This window comes from Equus przewalskii, chromosome 19, assembly GCF_037783145.1.
Source record: "Equus przewalskii isolate Varuska chromosome 19, EquPr2, whole genome shotgun sequence".
NCBI lineage: Eukaryota > Metazoa > Chordata > Mammalia > Perissodactyla > Equidae > Equus > Equus przewalskii.
Genome location: NC_091849.1, coordinates 32,175,888 through 32,198,415, shown reverse-complemented (window position 1 = coordinate 32,198,415; position 22,528 = coordinate 32,175,888). Strand labels below are relative to the sequence as shown.

Sequence of the window (22,528 nt, the reverse complement as noted above, 5' to 3'; positions counted from 1 at the left end):
CCCGCTGGCTTCTCTCTTCTTTCTAGGGCACCAAGAGTGGCGGGCTTGGAGGGCAAGGGTTGAGGGGCTCCTGGGACACTAACTCCTTTCTCTTGGTTCTCTTTCCAGGTGGGGCTGGGGCACAGGGAAGAGGCCTCTAGCTCCGGAGGGAGGGGCGGAGGGAGGGACTGCCGTGGGGAGGAGTGCAGGGTTTGGGGGGATGTCACTGACCTGCTCTCCCCCTCCCCCTTTTTTGCCCCCGGCAGCACCAGGTCACTACAGTTACCCGGAGGTGCGCCCCCCAGCCCCGCCCCCCAGGTCCCGGCCCCGGCCGGCCTCGGCCTCACGGCCTCCGCGCCCTGCTCGGCCCCCTCGGCCCTCACGGCCCTCACGGCCAGCGGAGGAGGGGGAGGAGGAGTCTCGGCCTGGGCCTAGCCTGCCCCTGCCCCCTCGACGGTCGTGGGCCAACCTGACGGCCGAGCTGGGCCGCTTCCGCGGCACGGTGCAGGACCTGGAGCGCCACCTGCGGGCCCACGGCTACCCACTGCGGGCCAACCAGACCTACACGTCGGTGGCGCGCCACATCCATGAATACTTGCAGCGGCGGCGTCTGACGGCTGCCGCCCCCGTCGGCTCCCCCGCACACCAGCCCCGTCGCCCCCACCCCACCACCAGCCCCGACTCAGGCACCTGGAAGCGGGACTCCAACCAGGGCATCTACGGCCTCTCACCCGAAGGCGTCGACCGAGTGGCTGCGCCCCGCCACCCCAAGCCCGAGGTGCTGGGCAGTTCCGCTGACGGCGCCCTACTCGTATCCCTCGATGGGCTCCGCGGCCACTTCGAGCGCGTGGTGCTGCGCTGGCGGCCCCAGCCGCCCGCAGAGGGCCCCAGCGGGGAGGTGACCGTGCCGGGCACCACGCGCACCGTCAGCCTACCCGATCTCAGGCCCGGCACCACCTACCACGTGGAGGTCCATGGGGTGCGGGCAGGGCAGACCTCCAAGTCCTACGCCTTCATCACCACCACAGGTAGCGTGGGCTGGGGCGCCGGACCACCCATCCCCTGCCCAGCCTCACCTGCCCGTTGGAGTCTACATCCATGAGTTCCTCCCACTGCCTCACTGCTCAGACTGCCACCCCCAGTACACCCTTCTGCCTTCAAGCACTACCTGGTCCAGGCTCCAGGGGACCCACAACAAAGCACGTCCTTCTGTGTCCCTAGAAGCCACCTCCACCCCCAGGGTCCTGGCAGATACCCAAGGCCAAGGAGACTGGTCTTGGGGTTCCCTGATTTTCACTTCAGTTCCCAGGGCACTTCTGCCAGGATTGCTATTCTAGGCAATAGAAAGGGCATTTGGTGGGTGGGGCAGTGCCTGCAAAGACTCACTGGGGCAGCTTGGGTGGGGCTGGGAGTGAAACCAGAGGTTCCCTGCTCTGACTCACTGTGGTGAAGGTGGCTAAAGACCGTGGTCAGTGGTTACTGTTTTCCACAATTTGGCCTTGACCGCAAAGGGACACATCGGAACTGCTTGGGGGTGGCCTTGAGGCCATCCATCAGGCAGCATGTCTGTGTGAGAGGTGAAACCACTGCTTTTTGAGCTGTTTTTCCAGACCTCCTGGCTCACTTCATGCTTGTCTCTCCCACAGGAAAGATGTCCAGGCTCGGGGATGGGGCGCTCTGTGGCTGCCATGGGGAGGGTTGTGGGCCTCTTCTTCCCCCATAGGGCCCAGATGCCACCTGAGCTGGATGCCCCCCCCACACACATCCTCTCTTCCCTCTCTTCTCACTACCCTCTCTCTTCTTGCATCCTCCTTCCCTAACACCACCATCTCCTCCTTTCTTCCAGGCTTCTCACTGCAGCATTAATGGAAGCCACGACCACCACCCACTGGGGAGGGGGATGCGTGTAGGGAGGGACGTGGAAGTCTGTGGGTGCTGGCAGTCACTGGAGCCTTGTGAGGGAAGGGGTGGCAGGCTTTATTTCTTTTATTTATTACCTACAGGCCTGTCTGTTCAGAAATGTGGGGGACAGGGGTGTTCAGAGGACTGCACAGACGTTTGGGAGGATGAGGTGGCCCAGGGAGTGGTCCCAGGAACAGAAAAGGGGGGTCTGTAGGTTCTTAGAGGCTAGGGGCCACACCCTGGGGGTTGGGGTTTTCTTTCTGGCTCTAATACTCGATTCTCTTGTTTTTCTCACCCTGCCCCTTCCCAGGGTCCTCCCCCTCAGGCCTCTTGGGGGCGACTGATGAGCCTCCTCCCTCCGGCCCTTCAACGACTCAAGGGGTCCGGGCTCCCGTCCTGCAGCAGCGCCCCCAGGAGCTGGCAGAGTTGCGGGTGCTGGGCAAAGACAAGACAGGGCACCTCCGCGTGGCCTGGACCGCCCAGCCTGACACCTTTGCCCACTTCCAGCTGCGCCTGAGCGTGCCCGAAGGGCCGGAAGTTCATGAGGAACTACTGCCAGGGAATGTCCGCCAGGCTCTGGTGCCCTCACCCCCTCCTGGAGCCCCCTATGAGTTGTCACTTCGTGGGGTCCCTCCCAAGGGCGAGCCCTCTGCCCCTCTCATCTACCAAGGCATTATGGGTACATCCTGGATTCTGCTCAGGCCAGTGTCCTGAGGTTTGGGGAGGAGCTGGGCCATCAGGACTTCAGAGGTGGGATGAGGGTTGAAGGCAGGGCTAGTGTTTGGGTCTGGGTGGTAGGAGAAAGCAAGGAGAGAAAAGGAGTTGAGGGTTCAGGGGAAAGAGGGATGGAGGGTGGTCTTAGAATGATGATAGAGTGGGTTGGGGAGGGGAGTACTCCAGGAAAAGAAGATGGGAGAAGAGAAGTCAGAGGGTGGGACAGCAATTCAAGGAGAGAAGCTGGTGGCCCTGGCTCTCCACCTGAAGCTTTCTTTGTCCTGTGTCCTGCCCCCACTTCCTGGTCACTCCTCTGCCCTACCCCACCCCATAGGTCTCTCAGAGTGGGTGCGGGAAGGCATCTGGCCCCAAGGGTACTGACCCTCGGCTCCCTCCTCCCCTTCCCCACAGCCACCACCACCCCTCACTGGGCAGGCTAGGACAGTGGTGCTGCCCCCTACCCTGGGAGCCTGGCCTGCAGTGGACAGCGCCCCATGGTCCCATCAGCCAGTTTCTGCTGGGAGTGGAGGTTCCTTAGAGCAGGGAGCTTCACAGCCATCAGGACTTCGGAGATGGGTGAGGTTTGCAGAACCAGTGAAGGACAGGGCCTGGGGTACCTGGCTCTCACATTCCACCTGGTCGCTCTGTATGGGACCAGGGTAGCCGGCTCTCCCTGCAGCCTTAGGTCAAGCTCACCACTGGGAGAGAGTGTGGCAAGCGAGAGAAGTTCACGTGGACTGAGGAGCCTTCAGACTGCTCTGAAGCAGCAATGGGGAGGTTCAAAACAGGGAGAACCACAGGGGACCTGAAACTCCCCCAAAGATCTTGGTGTGGAGAGGGACTGAGACCTTTGCGAGGGGCGGGGAAGCTGTCACAAAGGAAGGACCACAGCTATTCCTTTGATTGGTTTGAAGAGACACTCAGAGAATGGAGGGGAAATGTCCGCCTTCCCCAAAAAGCTGGTCACAGAGGGCTGAGGGGTGGGAAAAAGGAGGCTTCGAGGGAGGCAGCTGTCCAGGATGGAGTGAACCAGTGGGCAGAGGACGGGGAAGGAGACCAGGGGCAAGGCAATGGTGAGTCCACCTGCTTTGCTTTTTGCCCCCCACACTCCAGACAAGGATGGGGAGAAGCCTGGGAAGCCATTGGTCCCACCACGCCTGGGCGAGCTGACAGCGACAGATGCAACCTCCAGCTCCCTGCTTCTGCACTGGACAGTCCCTGAGGGCGAGTTTGACTCCTTCGTGATCCAGTACAAGGACAGGGATGGGCCCCAGGTGGTGCCCGTGGAGGGGCCCCAGCGCTCAGCCCTCATCACCAACCTGGACCTCGGCCGAAAGTACAAATTTGTCCTGTATGGACTCGTGGGCAAGAAGAGGCACGGACCCCTAGTGGCTGAAGCCAAGATAGGTGAGCGAGGGTGGTCACATACCCGCCTGCCCTGCCCTCTGCATGGTGCTGGAGGAGATCTTCCCAGTGATTTGGAACCTGTTTTGGGAACTCCACAAAGGCTTCCGGGAGGTGTTGGTGCCTGAGATGAGTCCTGAAGGGGAAATAGAGGTGGGTCAGGCAGAGAGGTGGAGGGGGGCAGCACAGACAGAGGGAGCCATGGAGAGCGAGGCAGGAGTGAGTGTGGCCCTGTAGGAGAATCGATGTCTGTTCCCTCTGGATGGAGAGCAGGGCACCTGGGGAGCTGAGAGGATTGGTCTCATTTGAGGGTTCCAGGGGGCCTCTGAAGGGTTTTAAGTGGGGGAGTGACATGGTTTGATATTTATCTTAGAAGTAACACTGAGGCTGCTGCAGAGGATAGGTGGGGAGGTGACTTAAGAGCTGAGAAGAAATGATGGTGGCCTGTCTGGGGTGTTGGCAATGAGGCTGGATGTGGGAAGTGAAGGAGAGTGAGGAGGCCCAGGCACCCCTGTGTTTCTGGATCAGTCGAATTCTGTGAGACAAGAAACAGTGCAGGTGAGGAACAACACTTCCTTGTTAGTCACCCCATGTGGGACACTTAGATAAATATATTTTGAGCATTTAAGTGTAAGATGTGTTCAAGACGTTCTAAATGTATGATCACACTTAATCCTTCCAGCAGCCCTGTGAGGCATGCCCATTTATAGATGAGGAGAATGGAGGCACAGAGAGGGAGAGGTCCCTCCAGCACAAAGTGATGGGGCCATGGAGTCATACTGCTACCCTCGTGGATCTGGAGAACAGAGAGAAGGCCTGAAGAGGGGGTGTGGGTGTCATCAGTGCCAATGGACAGGGGCCCAGTGAGGGTGCTAGGGAAAGCAGAGAGAGGGCCGCTGGAACCCTGGAGATGGCCAACACTCAGAGCAGGAGCAGAGGAAGAGGAGACCGCAGGGCAGCCTGAGGGGGCACTTAGAGAGAGGAGCAGAGCCAGGGAGAATGTGTCCTAGACGCCAACCCAGGGCGCGGTCAGACATCAGATTCCGTAAGAGTGATTCAGGGCTACAGAGTGTCCACAGGACTTAGTAATGGTGAGGTCCCCACTGACCCTGGTCAGAGCTGCTGGTAGAGGGTGGAGCTGGGTTGGAAGGGTGATGGAGGTGAGGACAAGGCTACAACTAGTGTAGACATCTCTTTCTGGAATCTGGGCTAGAAAGAGAGAGAAAAGAGGGCAGCGGAGGCTGGAGGGAGATACAGCTGAGTGGAGGAGCTCGTGCCAATGCTGTGGCACAGCAGGAGGGAGTGAGGGGTTGGTGGTGTAGGGTGGGTGAGGAGGAGGTGGGCTCGGAGCACAGGTGTGGGAGGCCGTCCCACATTAAAATGCTCCAAGGGTCGGGCTTCCCTCTCCTGGAGGAGAAACCAGCTAGTGGTTAGGCCTGGAAGCAATGGAGGTTGTCCGGGAAGACTTCCCTGGCCATGAAAATGGGGAAAGGGCTGGCTGGGCTCCCGTCTCTCTGAAGCTCCTCCCCAGGCTGAGGATAGGGTCAGGGCCACACTAGTTCATACAGTGCTTTTGTGCCATTTAGAAGAAGACACCCCTTTCTCTAGGTGGGCCTAGCCCCTTGCCAGGGTACACAGCTTGGCAAGCAGAGTGCTAGCCGATTTTAGTCCCTCAGTCCTCCCTTAGCCGTGCACCTTTGTGCAGTGAACAGCCTGCACAACCTCATATAGCATCCCTATGTGGGAGATTGATTCCCCCTTCTCCTGTGACCTGTATCCTTCCTTCTCTTTACCCCCTTTTCCTAGTGCCTCAGAGTGATCCCAGCCCAGCAACTCCACCCCGCCTGGGAAAGCTGTGGGTGACAGATCCCACACCAGATTCGCTGCACCTCTCCTGGACTGTCCCTGAGGGCCAGTTTGACTCCTTCGTGGTTCAATACAGGGACAGGGATGGACGGCCCCAGGTGGTGCCTGTAGAAGGGCCCGAGCGCTCCATCACTGTTTCCCACCTGGACCCCGACCACAAGTACAGATTCAGTCTGTTTGGGATTGCCAACAAGAAGCGGCATGGCCCCCTCACGGTTGATGGCACCACTGGTGAGTGGCAGTCACCTCAGCCGCCGCGTGACCCCTCCCAGCCTTCCGCACACTTGCCCTCAGCCAGGAACCAGCTGGGCCTCCCAGTGAGACGGCTGACTCCGAATCCTGGCCCTGCTCCCGGGCTGAGGGGCAGCCAGCCTCCCCCAGACTGCTGGACCCCTTCCATCCCATTTAGCTGCTCCCCAAGGCCCAGAAGGTGTGTCATACCCTGGCTGTGCCAGACTCCTCACGAGTTCAGTACTCACACTAATTGAATAGTGACCCCCCCAGGTGTGACAACCTGTCCAAACCCCAAGCCCCAGTATCGGGCTGCCAGTTCAGTCCAGGCTGCATCCTCTTATTTACAGCCCCAGAGAAGAGAGAGGAGCCGCACCACCCAGAGGCCCCCGAGCAGCCCCTGCTGGGGGAACTGACAGTGACCGACGTCACCCCAGACTCCCTGCGCCTGGCCTGGACCGTGGCCCAGGGTTCCTTCGACTCCTTCATGGTCCAGTACAAGGATGCGCAGGGGCAGCCCCAGGCAGTGCCCATCGAGGGGAATGAGAATGAGGTCACCATCGCTGGTTTGGAGTCCGACCGAAAGTATAAGATGAACCTCTACGGGCTTCATGGCAGGCAGCGTGTGGGGCCTGTGTCTGTGGTGGCCACCACCGGTGAGTCAGGGCCGCAGGGGCCCCCATCCCTCTCTGCCCCCAGCCCTGGCCTGGGGCTCCTTCAAACCACCCTCCACCTTCTCTTTCTGGGCTCCAATTCTGCCAAGCCTCCACCCTCTACTTCTCCACATCCCAGGACTTCTTACCCAGCCGCCAGCCCCTCACCTCTTTCTTGGCCCTGCTTCTCCATCTCCAAGAACAGGCCCCATTTCCCCATTCCGAGCACCTGGAATCATCCCTCCACCCCGGGCTGTCCTCCCCACTGATGTGCTCAGCCACTGTGTTCTTTCCCCTCGGTTTGCTGGGCTCCTTCCCCTACCATGGCCTGGCTCGGCTGTGGTCATTTCTGAGCTCCGTTGCCTACTGCCCACATCGTCCTGCCATTCCTGCTCCATTCAAAGTGGCAGATGCAAGGGACAGGAGCACCATGCTTCCCAGCCTCTTTCTGGCATGAAGAGGGCTCCTCCCAGCCCCCCACCCCCGACTCCCAGCCAGCTTGGATCAGGGCGGAGGGCTCACTCTCAGCTTCCCTGCCTTGCATTCCTCCACGTGCCCAGCCTCCCCCTGTCCAGCGCCATCTCAGAGGTCGTGTAGCATCGTGGTTGGGAGCATGGGCTCTGGCACCAACTGCTTGGATTTTAATCCCAGCTCTGCAATTTACTGCCTATGGGACCTTGTGCAAGTTACTGACCTCTCTGTGCCTCAGCTTTCTCATCTGCCAAATGGGGATAATGTAACTGCTTCACAGAGTTCTTAAAATTAAATGAGTTAATGTGCATCCAGCGCTTAGAACAGTGCCTGGCACGTCAAAACTGCTGTTTAAGAGTGAGCTTCTATTTCTCCCTGACCCTCACTTCCCAGGAGCCTTTTTTTCTCCTCACCTCCCTACCTTCCCCATCCTGGCTTGGGTTGTCATTCTTGCCTGCTCCCTCCTCAATCTCCTGTCCCTTAAGTAGTCCCTCATGGACCAGGAAGGGGGTCACAAGGGCTGGACAGTCCCCCGACTCCATGCAGCCTCAGCAATGATCTAGCTGCAGCAGATGGTGGTTGGTGCCCTCGGGGCTGTGACTCTAGACCCAGCCAGGGAAGAGCATGGCCCTCCCTAGCCCCTACCCCTAAATCTTTCTCCCAGTCTTGTCTGAAGCCCTGCCTTAGCAATCCATTCCTGGGGGTTAGAGGGGAGGGAGAAGCCAGGCTGCAGGGGCCACATCTGTCCCCTGTCCTGCTAAGCAGGGTGGGAGCAGCTGGAAGCCCTGGGAGGGGCAGGAGGTGAAAGGGAAGAACACAGGTGGAAAGAGGCTCAGTGCCCCCTCCCATCCCTGAGGTCAGCACTGTCAGTGAGCACAGTATAGAAGAGTTTCTCAGTTTCCTCTCTTCCCATCTCAGCTCCTTTTCTCAGACATGAGAAGAGACCCCCGCCCCCATGGAGCCCACCAGTACAATCCTGCCTGCAGTACATGATGGGGGATAGGGGCCTGTCTCCATCGATAAGTTGCTGAATGGCTACTACAAAGGCTTCACTAGCCCTTAAGCCTACAGCTTGAGGACTGTATTTGCTGGGTGTGCTTTATTGTCATGGTTAATATCACCAGCAAAGCTTGTATCTCCATCTCTTCTCTCAGCCCCCCAGGATGTTGCAGATGAGACCCCCAGCCCCACTGAGGTGGAGGAGGCGCCCAGCTCCACAGAACCCAGCACAGAGGCCCCAGAGCCCCCCGAGGAGCCCCTCCTGGGGGAGCTGACGGTGACAGGATCTTCCCCAGACTCGCTGAGCCTGTCCTGGACCATCCCCCAGGGCCACTTTGACTTCTTCACCGTTCAGTACAAGGACAGAGATGGCCGGCCCCAGGTGGTGCGTGTCGGGGGTGAGGAGAACGAGGTCACCATTGGGGGCCTGGAGCCGGGGCGCAAGTACAAGATGAACCTGTATGGCCTGTACGAGGGACAGCGTGTGGGCCCCGTGTCCACGGTGGGCGTGACCGGTGAGTGAAGATGGGGCCTGGTTCCTTTTCCTCCCGCTGGTGGCCCCCAGTCTCTCTGTGGCAATTGCTCTCTTTTGCTGCAGTGGAAACACAAGCTCCCACCTGCTTGGGGAAGACCTAGAAAGAGCAGTTTGCTGGGGACTGGGCTGCAACCAGGTTGAGCAAGTTTTAAACTTTCTGCGCCTGTTTCTTCATCTGTAAAATGGGGATAACACCACCCACCTCACAGAACTGTTATGAGGATTAAATGAGTTAGCAGACATAAAGCACTAAGAGTGGGCCTGGCATGGAAGAAACATGCTGTCAGGGTTTGCCGCTACGATTATTATAATTACCCTTATTCTGGGGTCTGCTCTGTCCCCTTTGGCTGGTTAGATGGTGAGAATGTGCATGAGACATTGGCCTCCTCGTCAGTGCAGCTAGGAACTTTCTTTACCACAAGGAGAAACATCCCTTCCACCCCGTCTCGGGCTGGGTACAGGGCCACCTCAGCCACCACAAAGGACCCAGCCTGGGCACCTCCTTTCTAGAGCCTCAGCGAGGGCCAGGGTCCCAGGCAGGCCTCTGGGACCCTCTTGCTGACCAGCCCAGCCTGCTCACGAGGAGGGGCATCTCTCTTCCCCTTTGCTCACTGAGAGCAAAACAACCTTTTTCAAAAGCAGCTTTTACTAATAAGAGAAAGATTAACAACTTAACAGCATAGAAACAGATAGGTTTCCAGAGCATGTGTTTCTGTGCTTCCACAAGCCCAACCTCACAGCGACTTGGTTGGCTTAGTTTCCAGAACCTTCCCCTCCCAATTTCCTTTCTTTGCCTCAGTCAGCAGTGACAGGAGGGAGAGGGTAAAGCCACCCTGAGTTACTGTGCTGTGGGCCTGATGTAGAGGGAGGAAGGGAGGCTCATGCCAGGCCCAGAACATGCTGCCAGAGTTTCTCCTGGGGTGACCCTCGGTCCATCCTTCTGTCCTGGCAGTCCCACTGGGCTCTGTGAGGCCCTGTCCCTGGTCCCCAGGTAAGGATAGGCTGTGTCGGGCACTGACTGAGGCAGTGCAATAGAGGAAAAGAGAGTTCTGGAATCTGACAAACTGAATTCCATTCCCGGCTTCTCCCGGTTCTTGGCTGCATGATCTTGAAAAAGTTACCTTCTCTCTAAGAACCTCAGCTTTCTCATCTTCAAGGTAGGGCAAGCAACACCCACCGTGTCGTAAGTGTTAGAGGTGGGGATGTAACCTGCCTAGCACATTCTTGGCTCATTTCAACTTTCTGCTCAAACCCTCTGTGGAGAAATCACTGTATATCTGTGTACAGATCCTGGAAATTTTAAAACATGTATTATCCTGGATAAAATATAAGTGTCCCTTTAAGAAAGAAACAAGCATGATATTCATTATCAGAGCAGGCAGGTGAGACCACTGAGCTGACTGAGGGGCCGCGCCTGGCACACAGTGCACACTGTACCGTTGCTAGGAGAAGAAACACATGGAGCTAGTTAGAAACATTTCTAAGTTGGAAAAGGATTTTCCCAAATGCAGCATGGGGACTGTTACACTCCTGGGAGTTCTAATCTCACCATTCCTGGTTAAGCCAGACCACCAACAGTAAGGCTTGATGGTGAGGGACAGTTTCTCTCCCTCAGGGAAAGGAGTATAGAGAGGGCAAAAATTAGCAGGACATGGATGCTACAGGAACTAACAGAGCTAGAAGGCAAATGAAATGAAATACCATGCCTGGCCTGGCACCTAGTGCCTAGTATACCAGGTACCCCCTTGTCAACTGACCACCTTGTCAATACATGGTGGTCACTCCCACCCCTCTTCAGCCACCTCCATCCTTGTTCTCCCCCTCTCAGACTCATTTCCATCTTCCTAAGGCCTCATCACCAGCCCGTTTTTCAAGCAGATTTTATCTGTCTGGAGCCTAGTCTTATCCTCCCACAGGAGCCAGAGAAACAAGCTGTTGGGAACCCCACCCACCCAGCCACCCCCTCTGCCATATTACCTCTTGGGACCACCTTCCAGTTTCGGTCACTAATAAGGAAGGCCTCCCAGATTCAGCTCATTCTCGGGCGACGGGGACCTGCAGGTCTTGAGCTTGGCCTTTCCCAGCTCAGATGTGCAGACACATCTTAATTTAACAAACATCTGTGGAGCACCCACTGTGTGCTGGGCACTGGGGACACAGCAGTGAACACAGCAAAGCTCTGCCTGTGGCGCTCACATTCTAGCAGAGGGAGGCAGGCACCACAGTGCACAAACATATCAGTGGTGCTGTATGTGATGGTGATGAAAGCTGGGGAGCAAAGCAAAGGCCAGTAGGTGAGTTGGTGAGTGGGCCTGAAGGCAGCAGGAAAGGGCCTGTGGAAGAAAGACCTGAAGGGAGAGTTCAAGCCACGTAGGCCTCTGGGGCAGAGGGAAGGTGTCCTGATCACCTGTGGACCAGGAGGAATGTTTTGGAATGGGGGGTGGGGGGCTTATGTGAGAGATGAACATGTGGGACCTCGGAGGCCATTGGCTTTTGCTCTGAGATGGAAGCCACTAAGGGAACAGGCTCTGATGAATGTGTTAACAGCGGGGAACAGAGCGAAAGGAGTGAGGGTGGAGGAGGGAGGAGATGGTTCAGGAGACTGTTATATAATCCAGTAAGAGCCGCTGGTGCTTGGAGACGGCGGCGGCGGCGGGAGCAGAGTGGATGAGGAGGGGTCAGCTTCTGAAGGTAGTGCCAACAGGACTTACTCACAGGCCAGATGTGGGGTCTAAGAGAGGACGCAGGGATGACTCCAAGAATGGAGTTGTGATGTCGCTGAGGCGGGAAGGCTGTGGAGGGCGTCCCTGGGCTCGGTTTTTTGACCTGTTGAGTTTGAGACACGGATTAGGCACCCAAGGAAGATGCTGAGCAAACACGGTGAGGCGGGGAGGTCTGGAAAGAGGTGTTGGACGCATTGACGTACAGATGGAAGTTCAGCCACTTTCCCAGGGTTTCTGTGATGTCTGACACCCCTCCGCCCAAGCACAGCCCCAGATTCTGGCAGGGACTTAGTGAAGGGTTGTGAACCGGAGAGATATTGCCAATTACTGTAGAACCACCTCATGGGCACCACAAAAACTACAGACATAATTACAACCAAGAGAAACAGGGGTTTCTCCTAACAGCCCCCCCCTCTCTCTCAGCTCCACAGCCAGAAGAGACTCCTCCAGCCACAGAGCACCCCATGGAGCCACGCCTGGGGGAGCTGACAGTGACGGATGTGACTCCCAACTCTGTGGGCCTCGCATGGACCGTCCCTGAGGGCCAATTTGACTCCTTCATGATCCAGTACAAGGACAGGGATGGGCAGCCCCAGGTGGTACCTGTGGATGCAGACCAGCGTGAGGCCACTGTCCCCAGCCTGGAGCCTGCACACAAATACAAGATAAACTTCTACGGGCTACATGGTGGGCAGCGTATGGGCCCCCTCTCTGTGATAGCTGTGACGGGTGAGTGACGGGGTAAGGCCATCCCCATCCCTGGTTACCCAGAGTGCCCCCATAATCCCTCTCTCGGGTCCTGCCTTAGTGGCCCCCATCAGGTCTTTCTCGGGGTCACAGGCATCTAGTCTGTATCCTGACCCCTTGGCTCCCCGCTCAGGCTGGAACCTTCCCTGCCCTCCAGTCCTCAACTCCACTCTGCCCCCTCCTCCAGGTAGGAGTGTCTTCCTTCTGTCTCAGACTCTCTCGTCTCTCCCTCTCTGATTGTCCACAGCTGTTTCCTCCCCTTCTCTTTATAACCCTGCTGTGACTTGGATACAGCTGCCGCCTCCCCCTGCTGCCCTTTTTTATTGGGGTTAAATGATACACATCCCTTGAATCTCTTCTCGGAGGCCCTCAGCCCCCTGGCCCGAGCTGCATTCCCTTGCAGCCTGCCAAGTCTCTCCCCTCAGGAAGTGGCCCTTGCTCTGGGCTCTGAGCCCCTTCCCACCCTCAGGCTTCCTGGGTACAGGTTTCCGCCATTTTTGTGCCACAGCGTCTGGTGAAACCCATGGAACCCTCTCAGAGCCACATTTTAAAATTTATAATATAAAATGCATAGGATTACAAAGGAAACCAATTGTATTGATATACAATTATCAAAATACTTTTAAATACAAATTTATGACTTAGTAATACAGAGCCTTCTCTATTCATGAAGTCACAAGACTTAGTGGCATGTGTAATAACTTACCCACGTTTAGAAGTAGTGATGAGTATAAATGGTATTTTGAAGTTTCTGCAGTCATTCTAAGGGGATGTGAAAACATCTGTGATTCCTACTGATGACAAAGTGACAGACACTGCTAGAACCACTGTGGTTGGTGTCCTAATTCATCATTGAAGGAAATGCTACATTTCAGTTAGAGGTCAGAGAAAATAAAGACCTATTTCCCCTCTGAGTTCAAGGCCCCCTGGAGGCCCTCAGAGCCCAGGAGCCCTGGGAGTGGGGAGTTCTTGTGCCAGAGGTCTCAGCCATGTTCTTTGTCTTCCTGGCTCCTAGCTCCCCTCCTGCCAGCCCCAGCCACAGAGTCCCTCCAGGAGCCACGCCTGGGGGAGCTGACAGTGACAGATGTGACCCAGGACTCCGTGAGCCTCTCGTGGACAGAACCCGAGGGTGAATTCGACTCCTTCGTGGTCCAGTACAAGGACAGGGATGGGCAGCCCCAGGTGGTGCCTGTGGCCGCAGACCAGCGCGAGGTCACCATCCCTGGCCTGGAGCCCAGTAGGAAATACAAGTTCCTGCTCTTTGGGATCCAGGATGGGAAACGACGCAGCCCAGTCTCTGTGGAGGCAAAGACGGGTAAGAGCGACCCCCAGGAAGCCAAGCCTGAGGCCCCAGCTTTTGCCCTTTGTCACACTCCTGATCTCCACTCCCTTCTGCAAGGCCTCCCCTTTGTCAACTCTTCTGTTGCATTCAAAGAACAATACTGCTTGCTCCTGTCCAAGGCAGATGAGAGCAGACAAATGGGGCCAGTTCCTGGATCTGCTCCCCCTGCTGATTTTTCTTCTCTCCTCATAATTCCTACTTCTGTTGAATGAGGGAAGCTCCTTCGGATCCCTTCCTGGAAGGTGGAACATGGGAAGCTGGGGGTTCTGGGAAAGGGGGTGAAGGCAGCCAGGAGCCCTTCCCACCTCCCTGGGCCTTGCAGGTCCTCAGCCCTTTGTGGCCATCACATCCTGTGAGTTTTGCCGTCTCTCCTTTCACTCTCACCCAGTTTCTCACCCTACTGGCTCAGGCCCATTGGGTCCCACATCTCCCTCCCCAAGAGGACCCCTTTCCTCCTCTGCCCTCCTCCTGGAGCTTCAGAAACTTGGGACCGGAGGAGCCCAGGGCTGGCTGCCCAGCTGTGCCCCTTTCCTGGGTTTTGGTCCAGGCCCTCCCCTGCCTCTGGGGGCTCCCTGTTGCCAGAAAACTCTCGCAATAACAATGCCGTCAGCGTCCTCGCTGTCCAGGAAGGCAGCAGGCCAGCTCCTCCTCAGGCCTCGGGGTGGCTCCTTGGGCAGACACGAGATCCTCTCCTCGTCTGAGCTTCCCTTCTTTTCCCCCTACTTCCCCCCCACACACAGGCAGCTCCCACTTTTCCATCAGGTCCTACAAGGGTCTCCTCCATCATAATATCCTGCCTCCTCACCTGCTCTCTGGCCCCATCAGAGATCCTGTACCCCCTCTGACGTCCCTAGGACCCTCAGATTTCCCCAGGGGCCAGTCAAATCACAAAGAGTAGGCTCCTTGGTAAAAGGAAATAAACAGAGCAAGTCTGTGATAAGCTATACCGTCTAAGGAAATAGTCTCTGATAGGTGGGAAGAATCTGGACAGCAAGAGGAATAAGATAAGCAGGAAGCTAGGGAATCTCCTTTCCCAGAGATGACTCAGGACAGAAGACCTCTCCCTGCATTGGTTGAGTGGGCAGAGGCATGGGCCAGTTGGGCATGGTGGCACGGATGGGAGGGTGATGGAAATATTTTGGGGAAACACTGAGCATTTGGGTAGTTCTGGTTTTTCCAACTCAGCAGGAGGCAGTCAAGGAGTCACTGTGGAAAAAAATAAACGCAAAGACCTTTTCTCTCTGTCAGCTGCCCAAGGTGACGCCAGCCCAGGGACCCCACCCCGCCTCGGGGAGCTGTGGGTGACAGACCCCACCCCAGACTCACTGCACCTCTCCTGGACAGTCCCTGAGGGCCACTTTGACTCCTTTGTGGTCCAGTTCAAGGACAGGGATGGGCCCCGGGTGGTGCCTGTGGAGGGCCATGAGCGCTCGGTCACCATCACCCCTCTGGACACCGGCCGCAAGTACAGATTCCTCCTCTACGGCCTCCTGGGCAAGAGGCGCCACGGCCCCCTCACTGCAGACGGCACCACAGGTGAGGGCATCCCCTGCAGGGCCCGGCTCTGCCCCCAGAGGCCCCCTGGGGAAAGTGTGTGGCACCCTGCCAGGCCAGGGCAGCAGGCGATCACTTTTGGTGGCTGCCATCACAGTTGTTATTTGGCCCCAGCCACTCCGGCTAGGATCCAGCCCCAAATTCTCCTTGCACAAGCTCATAGCGCCAGCCCTGTAGGACTCAGCCATGGCAAAGCCCTGTCCCTAGACCTCTCAGTCCAGCCCTTTGAGGTCACTCAGCCTTCCAGAAACAGCTCAGCCATTTCCTCTCTGTGTCTCCATCTCAGAGACCCGGAATACTACGGACAATGCTGGCACAAAGCGTCCCCCAAAACCTCGTCTGGGGGATGAGCTGCAGGTGACCAGCGTGACACCGGACTCCGTGGGCCTCTCCTGGACAGTCCCCGAGGGCCAGTTTGACTCCTTTGTGGTCCAGTACAAGGACAGGGACGGGCAGCCCCAGGTGGTGCCCGTGGAGGGCGGCCTCAGGGAGGTCAGCATCTCGGGCCTGGACTCTGGCCGCAGGTACAAGCTGCTGCTCTACGGGCTGCACCAGGGCAAGCGCATGGGTCCCATCTCAGCTGTGGCCGTGACTGGTGAGTGAGGCTGCGGCTGGAACAGGCTGCTCCTCCTTCCTGCCTGGCTCTCCTGGTCTGACCAAACCGCATGATTTCTATTTCCCTTCTTTTGGGGGAAGGAATCAGCTTAATGGAGGCATAGGTTACGTACGATAAAATTCACCCATTTTAAGAGAATAGTTCAATGAGTTTTGGCAAATGTAGAAGTCATGAAATCATTACCACAACTGAGATATAAAACATTTCTATTAACCCCAAAAGTTTCCCTGTGCCCCTTTGCCATCAATCCCCTAACCCCAGCCTCTGGCAACCACCAATCGTTTCTGTCATTACACTTTTGCCTTCTTTTTTTTTAGATTTTTTTTTCCTTTTTCTCCCCAAAGCCCCCTAGTACATAGTTGTATATTCTTCTTTGTGGGTCCTTCTAGTTGTGGCACATGGGATGCTGCCTCAGCGTGGTTTGATGAGCAGTGCCATGTCCAGGCCCAGGATTCAAACCAACGAAACACTGGGCCGCCTGCAGCTGAGCACGCGAACTTAACCACTAGGCCACGGGGCCAGCCCCATACTTTTGCCTTCTTCAGCATTTCATCTAACAGAATCATGCAATACACAGTCTTTTGTGGTGGCTTCTTGCACTTAGCATAATGCTTTTGAAATTCATCCCTGTGTATCAATAGTTGGTCCTTTTTATTACTGACCTCTTGCCTTCACCTCCCTCCCGCCTTCCCTCCTCTTGGAGAGTCTTGGTGCTGCGACAGACCCGTCACCCATCTCTACCTGTCTCTCTGAACCAGCCCTCAGGGAAGAAATTGAAGCTGAGACCATGGCCCCAAGCCCTCCAGCGTCTGAGCCCCACCTCGGAGAGCTGACCCTGGAGGAGGCCACGCCGCACACCCTGCGTCTATCCTGGACAGCGATTCAGGGAGAATTTGACTCCTTCGAGGTCCAGTACACAGACCAAGATGGACGACTCCAAGTGGTCAATTTAGGGGGCGACCAGAATGACATCACCCTCTCTGGCCTGGAATCTGACCACAGATACCTCGTGAACCTATACGGTTTCCACGGCCGGCAGCGTGTGGGTCCTGCTCAGATTGAGGCCCTGACAGGTGGGCAAAAGAACTCCTCCCTGTCTGCTCCCTTCCAGATGGCTGTGAGAGCCGGAGGAGAGCACAGTACCATGGACACCCTGCCCCCCTCTCAGGTCCTTGTCTCTCTGTCTGTGTTCAGTCCCAAGAGAGGAAGAGGATGAACCTTCAGAACCTCCTACCATGACCTCCGAGCCTCCCTTCAAGCCGCACCTGGGGGAGCTGGCAGTGACAGACGCCACCCCTGACTCCCTAGGCCTCTCCTGGACAGTCCCCGAGGGCCACTTTGACCACTTCCTGATCCAGTACAAGAACGGGGACGGGCAGCCCAAGGCAGTGCGAGTGCCGGGGCACGAGGACAGGGTCACCGTCTTGGGCCTGGAGCCAGACCACAAGTACAAGATGAACCTGTACGGCTTCCATGATGGCCAGCGTGTGGGCCCCATCTCTGTCATTGGGGTGACAGGTGAGTAGACGGTGGAAACCCCAGGGTGGGTGAGTGGGATACAGGAGACCCTCTGCTGGAGGCTGAGCCATGGGGCCCTTTGTGCCCCTCCCATTCCCTAGCTCCCTGAGGACCAATGGGTCCTCCTGGGCAGGGAAGGGCCACCCTGAGCAATACTGGTGGCTGCCCTGGGTCCCAGAGCTGCCCCCAGAGGCCCTGGGCATGTTTTTGAAATGTGGACGGAGCAGCACCACCCAGCCTCCTTAGGCCCCTCTGAACTGACCTCAGGGCCCCCAGTCAGGGCCACAGCTTGGGAGAAGACCCAAGGACATCTCCCGGGGACCCTGCCTCACCCTCTCTCTGTCTCTTTCTCAGCTGCAGAGGAAGAGACCCCTACCCCCACAGAGGTGGAGGAAACCCCCAGCCTCACGGAACCCGGCACAGAGGCCCCAGAGCCCCCCGAGGAGCCCCTCCTTGGGGAGCTGATGGTGACAGGATCCTCCCCAGACTCGCTGAGCCTGTCCTGGACCGTCCCCCAGGGTCACTTTGACTTCTTCACTGTCCAGTACAAGGACAGGGACGGACGGCCCCAGGTGGTGCGTGTCAGGGGTGAGGAGAGGGAGGTCACCATTGGGGGCCTGGAGCCGGGGCGCAAGTACAAGATGAACCTATATGGCCTGTACGAAGGGCATCGTGTGGGGCCTGTGTCCACGGTGGGCGTGACGGGTAAGTGACTGCTAAAGGGCCCTTGGGGGTCTCTGGAAAGTTCTCTTTAGTGGAGCCTCCAGAGTCTCCTCCACTGGAAACCCAGGATCCCAAAACCCCAAACCTCTAACCCATCCGTTGTCCATTAACACTTCAGGACAGGTGTGATGTGGAGGCAGCAAGAGCGAGTCCCAGAGAGTACCAGGCCCATCTGAGAGAGGCCCTGGGGGACTGAGGCCTCCAGGCACTAACGCACTGACCCGTCTATGGCTCTCTGCTTTGCCTGGGAACTCTGGAAAGAACTTCTTTTTGGAGTTACGACAAATGCCATGAAATATTCATTCATTCATTCAACAAATATTTATTATATAAAATTTCAAACATATACACAAAGAGAAAGAATTGTGTAATGAGTTCCCATGTATCCATCACCTTGCTTCAACCAAATATTGACTCCCGGCCAGTCTGGCTCATCCGTACCCGACTCCTTCCTGCCCTCCCCCACTGGAGAGTTTTCTTCATTAACAGCTTTATTGAGGTATAATATGCATACCATAACATTCACCTGTTTTAAGTATATGACATCGATTTTTAGTAATTTTACAGAGTTGTGCAACTGTCACCACTGTCTACTTTTAGAACTTTTCCATCACCCCAAGAAGAAACCTGGTGTCCACATCCAGTCCTACACCCAGTTCTAGGCCACCACTATTCTATTTCCTGTCTCCTAGATTTGCCTTTTCTGGATGTACCATGTAGATGGTATCCTACAGTATGTGTTCTTTTGTGTCTGGCTTCTTGCACTGAGCACGTTTCTGAGACTCACCTGTTTGTACCATGCAGTAGAACTTCATTCTTTACAGCCAGATAGTATCCCATTGTATGGCTATACCACTGTGATATTTTAAAACTCATCCAGACACTGTATACTTCATCATCACATATTTAAATATACTGCTCTTTTTTTTTTTTAAGATTGATACCTGAGCCAACATCTGTTGCCAATCTTCTTTTTTCTGTTGTTTTTTCTCCTTCTTCTCCCCAAAGCGCCCCCCCAGTACATAGTTGTATATTCCAGTTGTGGGTCCTTCTAGTTGTGGCATGTGGGACGTCACTTCAGCATGGCTTAATGAGAGATGCTGTGTCCATGCCCAGGATCCGAGCTGGCGAAACCCTGGGCCACCGAAGCTGAGCATGCAAACTTAACCACTTGGCCATGGGGTCAGCCCCTATTGCTCTTTTTAAAGAGACTATTTTATTTTATTTTTTTAGGCAAGGAAAATTGGCCCTGAACCAATATCTGTGGCCAATCTTTCTCTTTTTTCTTTTTGCTTAAGGAAGCTTGTCACTGAGCTAACATCTGTGCAAGTCTTCCTCTATTTTGTATGTGGGATGCTGCCACAGCATTGCTTGATGAGCCATGTGTTGGTCCACACCCAGGATCCAAATCTGCGAAACCCCAGGCCACCGAAGCAGAGTGTGCAAACTTAACTACTATGCCCCCAGGCCAGCTGCTAAAGAGACTATTTTAAAATAACCACAATACAATGATTGTACCTTTAAAAATGAACAGGGGCAGGCCCAGTGGTGTAGTGATTAAGTTCACACACACTGCTTCAGTGACCTGGGGTTCACAGGTTCAGATCCTGGGCACAAACCTACACACCACTCGTTACGCAATGCTGTGGTGGTGTTCCACATACAAAATAGAAGAAGATTGGCAACAGATGTCAGCTCAAGGCCAATCTTCCTCACCAAAAAAAGAAAGAAAGAATTGTAAACATAAGTAAAAAATAACTGAAAAAAAAAGAACAATCATTCTTTAATATCATCAGGTATCCAGGTAGTGCTACTGTTTCCTGATTGTCTCATAATTGTTGTTTTGCCTTTTTGTTGCTGGAATCAGGTCCAAATACGGATAGGTTACAGTTGGAGAGTCGGAATCTTAAATAGGGTGGTCAGGGAAGTCCCCAAAGAGAAGGTGACATTTGAACAAAGACTTAAAGGAAATGTGGACATGAGCCATGCAGATATCTGGGAAAAGAACATTCAGGCAGAGGGAACAGTTAGTGCAAAGGCCCTGAGGTAGGAGGCTGCCTGGCATGGTTGATGGACCATAAGGAGGCCACAAAAGACTTTGATGATTATAAGGATAAATGGATCTTAGGTTAGGCTCACAGAGCCAATCCACCTTCTGGCCTGAATCCAGGAGAGTGTTGACACCTCCTTCCAGCAATAGGAAAGATTCTGTTTGCATCTCTTCCCAGCCCCCAAAGAAGAACCCCCTTCGAGCCCCCTTTGGAAGCCACACCTGGGGGAGCTGGCAGTGACAGATGCCACCTCTGACTCCCTGGGCCTCTCCTGGACAGTCGCCGAGGGCCACTTTGACCACTTCCTGATCCAGTACAAGAACGGGGACGGGCAGCCCAAGGCGGTGCGAGTGCCGGGACATGAGAACAGGGTCACTGTCTCAGGCCTGGAGCCAGACCACAAGTACAAGATGAACCTGTACGGCTTCCATGGCGGCCAGCGTGTGGGTCCTGTCTCCACTGTTGGTTTAACTGGTGAGTATGCAGTGGGACACTGGTCCCTGCCTGGAGCTGGACTCAGTTTCCCTTTTATTGTCAGTATTCAGGTGTTTTTGTCCCACTGTCCCTGAGAATGAGTCCCCCGAGCTCCTGGGAGAGATTCTGCTGAAGTCTTCACTCCAAGCCTTTGATGTCATCCCAGCCGTCTTACCCTTTACGATGGGCTTTTGGCGTCCTTGCAGAGGCAGCCCACCAGAGAAATAATACGGACTCAGGCGGACCCAGGACTAATCCTAGCCTCAGCTCATTTGAGCTGTATGACCTCAAGAGAGTCATTCAACCTCTCTGTGCCTCCCTTCCCTCATCTGTAAAGAGGCAACAGGCAAACCTGTCTTGCAGGGTGGGCATGAGTGTGGGCATGATGTTCAGTAACTACAGGCTTCCCCTTCTGAGGAAGAGAATTAGTTCCTGAAAACCTTTGGGGGTAATTCTCAAAATTGTCATTGATTTCAGTGGGTGAAATTGTATGTGTTCCCCAAGTTCCAAATGGATACCTATTCATGTGAAATCAACACTGACTCCTGCTGGCATGGATCCTGTTACTTCCAGAGTTAATATCAGTCATATGTGCAATGTAACAGGCACTTTCCTGCATGAATCACTCCACACCAGGGCTGTCTGTCACCTGGTGAAGCAGGCTCTTTTGTAGCCGTCACCTCCGAGATGCCTAAGACCCAGTTCCCAAACAGAACAGACAGATGCACACGATGCTTTTGTAATTCGACTATAAGGCAGAATAAAATCCTACAGAGAACAGAAAACAAAGCAGATGACACCACACATGCCAAACCAGCCCGTCCCTGGGGCCAAGATGGGTCCTCTCTGCCATCGGTTAACAGGAGAGCTAATACCACGTCCAAACAGGACCCAGCTGCCAAGATGGGCTCACGTGGCCTCATCTCTGCCCTCAACTGTGAAACCTAAAGTGCTTTCTAAACACGCTCCAAAAAGCCTTCTAAACCAGAGGCGGTGTTAAAGGAAAACACACATGGAGCAGAATCCCAAAGCTGAGTGGATGGACCCCGTGATGTGACTCGTCTGTTGTGCTTGGTGGTGTTACAAAGCCTTAGTTCTGTCCCACTACACAAATTCAGTCTGAAGCTCCAAGGGTTTGGTGCCTGCACCGTTGAGTGTCATGGGGTCCCACCCTGCCATCAGAGTGTGCTCTGTTCCCTGGTCACTAACCATTTAAACAGGGGAGATGATGTCTCAACCCTGGGGCACTGGCATCTGGGCTGCAGGGCCCTGGTGTGTCTGGGAGAAATCCCAGAATCCTCTGTTAGAAGGGAGCCCACGAGGCATGTCCACACCTTCTGTTTGTCTCCTGATCCAGCCCCAGAAACAGACCAAGAAATGAGCCCAGCCCCAACAGACCTGCCCACCACGACCCCCGAGCCTCCCTTCAAGCCGCGCCTGGGGGAGCTGGCAGTGACAGACGCCACCCCCGACTCCCTGGGCCTCTCCTGGACAGTCCCCGAGGGCCACTTTGACCACTTCCTGATCCAGTACAAGAACGGGGATGGGCAGCCCAAGGCGGTGCGAGTGCCGGGTCACGAGGACAGGGTCACCGTCTCAGGCCTGGAGCCAGACCACAAGTACAAAATGAACCTGTACGGCTTCCACGGCGGCCAGCGTGTGGGCCCCGTCTCTGTCATCGGGGTGACAGGTGAGTAGACGGTGGAAGCCCCAGGGTGGGACCCAGTGGGAGGATCACCCTCTCTCTGGTGGTGGGTGAGTGGGATGCAGGAGACCCTCTGCTGGAGGCTGAGCCATGGGGCCCTTTGTGCCTCCCCACCCCCCAGCTCCCTGAAGACCAACGGGTCCTCCTGGGCAGAGAAGGGCCACCCTGAGCAGTACCAGTGGCTGCCCTGGGTCCCAGAGCTGCTCCCAGAGGCTCCGGGCATGTTTGTGAAATGTGGACGGAGCAGCACCACCCAGCCTCCTTAGGCCCCTCTGAACTGACCTCAGGGCCCCCAGTCAGGGCCACAGCTTGGGAGAAGAC

At 55.7% G+C, this 22,528-nt stretch overlaps 1 protein-coding gene across 5 annotated transcripts in view; it reads left to right on the top strand.

The window, feature by feature from the left end:
- The window catches only part of TNXB (tenascin XB), a 55,460-nt gene that overhangs the window by 16,006 nt on the left and 16,926 nt on the right, over positions 1-22,528 (top strand). For 2 of the 5 annotated variants that reach the window (XM_070585748.1, XM_070585747.1), the window contains exons 7-21: positions 246-1,007; positions 2,192-2,560; positions 3,709-4,002; positions 5,806-6,096; positions 6,447-6,752; positions 8,375-8,734; positions 11,901-12,206; positions 13,240-13,539; positions 14,815-15,102; positions 15,407-15,715; positions 16,495-16,809; positions 16,931-17,254; positions 17,609-17,959; positions 20,206-20,502; positions 21,860-22,192. In XM_070585748.1, coding sequence (XP_070441849.1) covers positions 246-1,007; positions 2,192-2,560; positions 3,709-4,002; positions 5,806-6,096; positions 6,447-6,752; positions 8,375-8,734; positions 11,901-12,206; positions 13,240-13,539; positions 14,815-15,102; positions 15,407-15,715; positions 16,495-16,809; positions 16,931-17,254; positions 17,609-17,959; positions 20,206-20,502; positions 21,860-22,192 — 5,205 coding nt within the window. The remainder of the gene's footprint in view (positions 1-245; positions 1,008-2,191; positions 2,561-3,708; positions 4,003-5,805; positions 6,097-6,446; positions 6,753-8,374; positions 8,735-11,900; positions 12,207-13,239; positions 13,540-14,814; positions 15,103-15,406; positions 15,716-16,494; positions 16,810-16,930; positions 17,255-17,608; positions 17,960-20,205; positions 20,503-21,859; positions 22,193-22,528) is intronic. The other 3 variants (XM_070585750.1, XM_070585749.1, XM_070585751.1) reach the window with 3 other exon arrangements.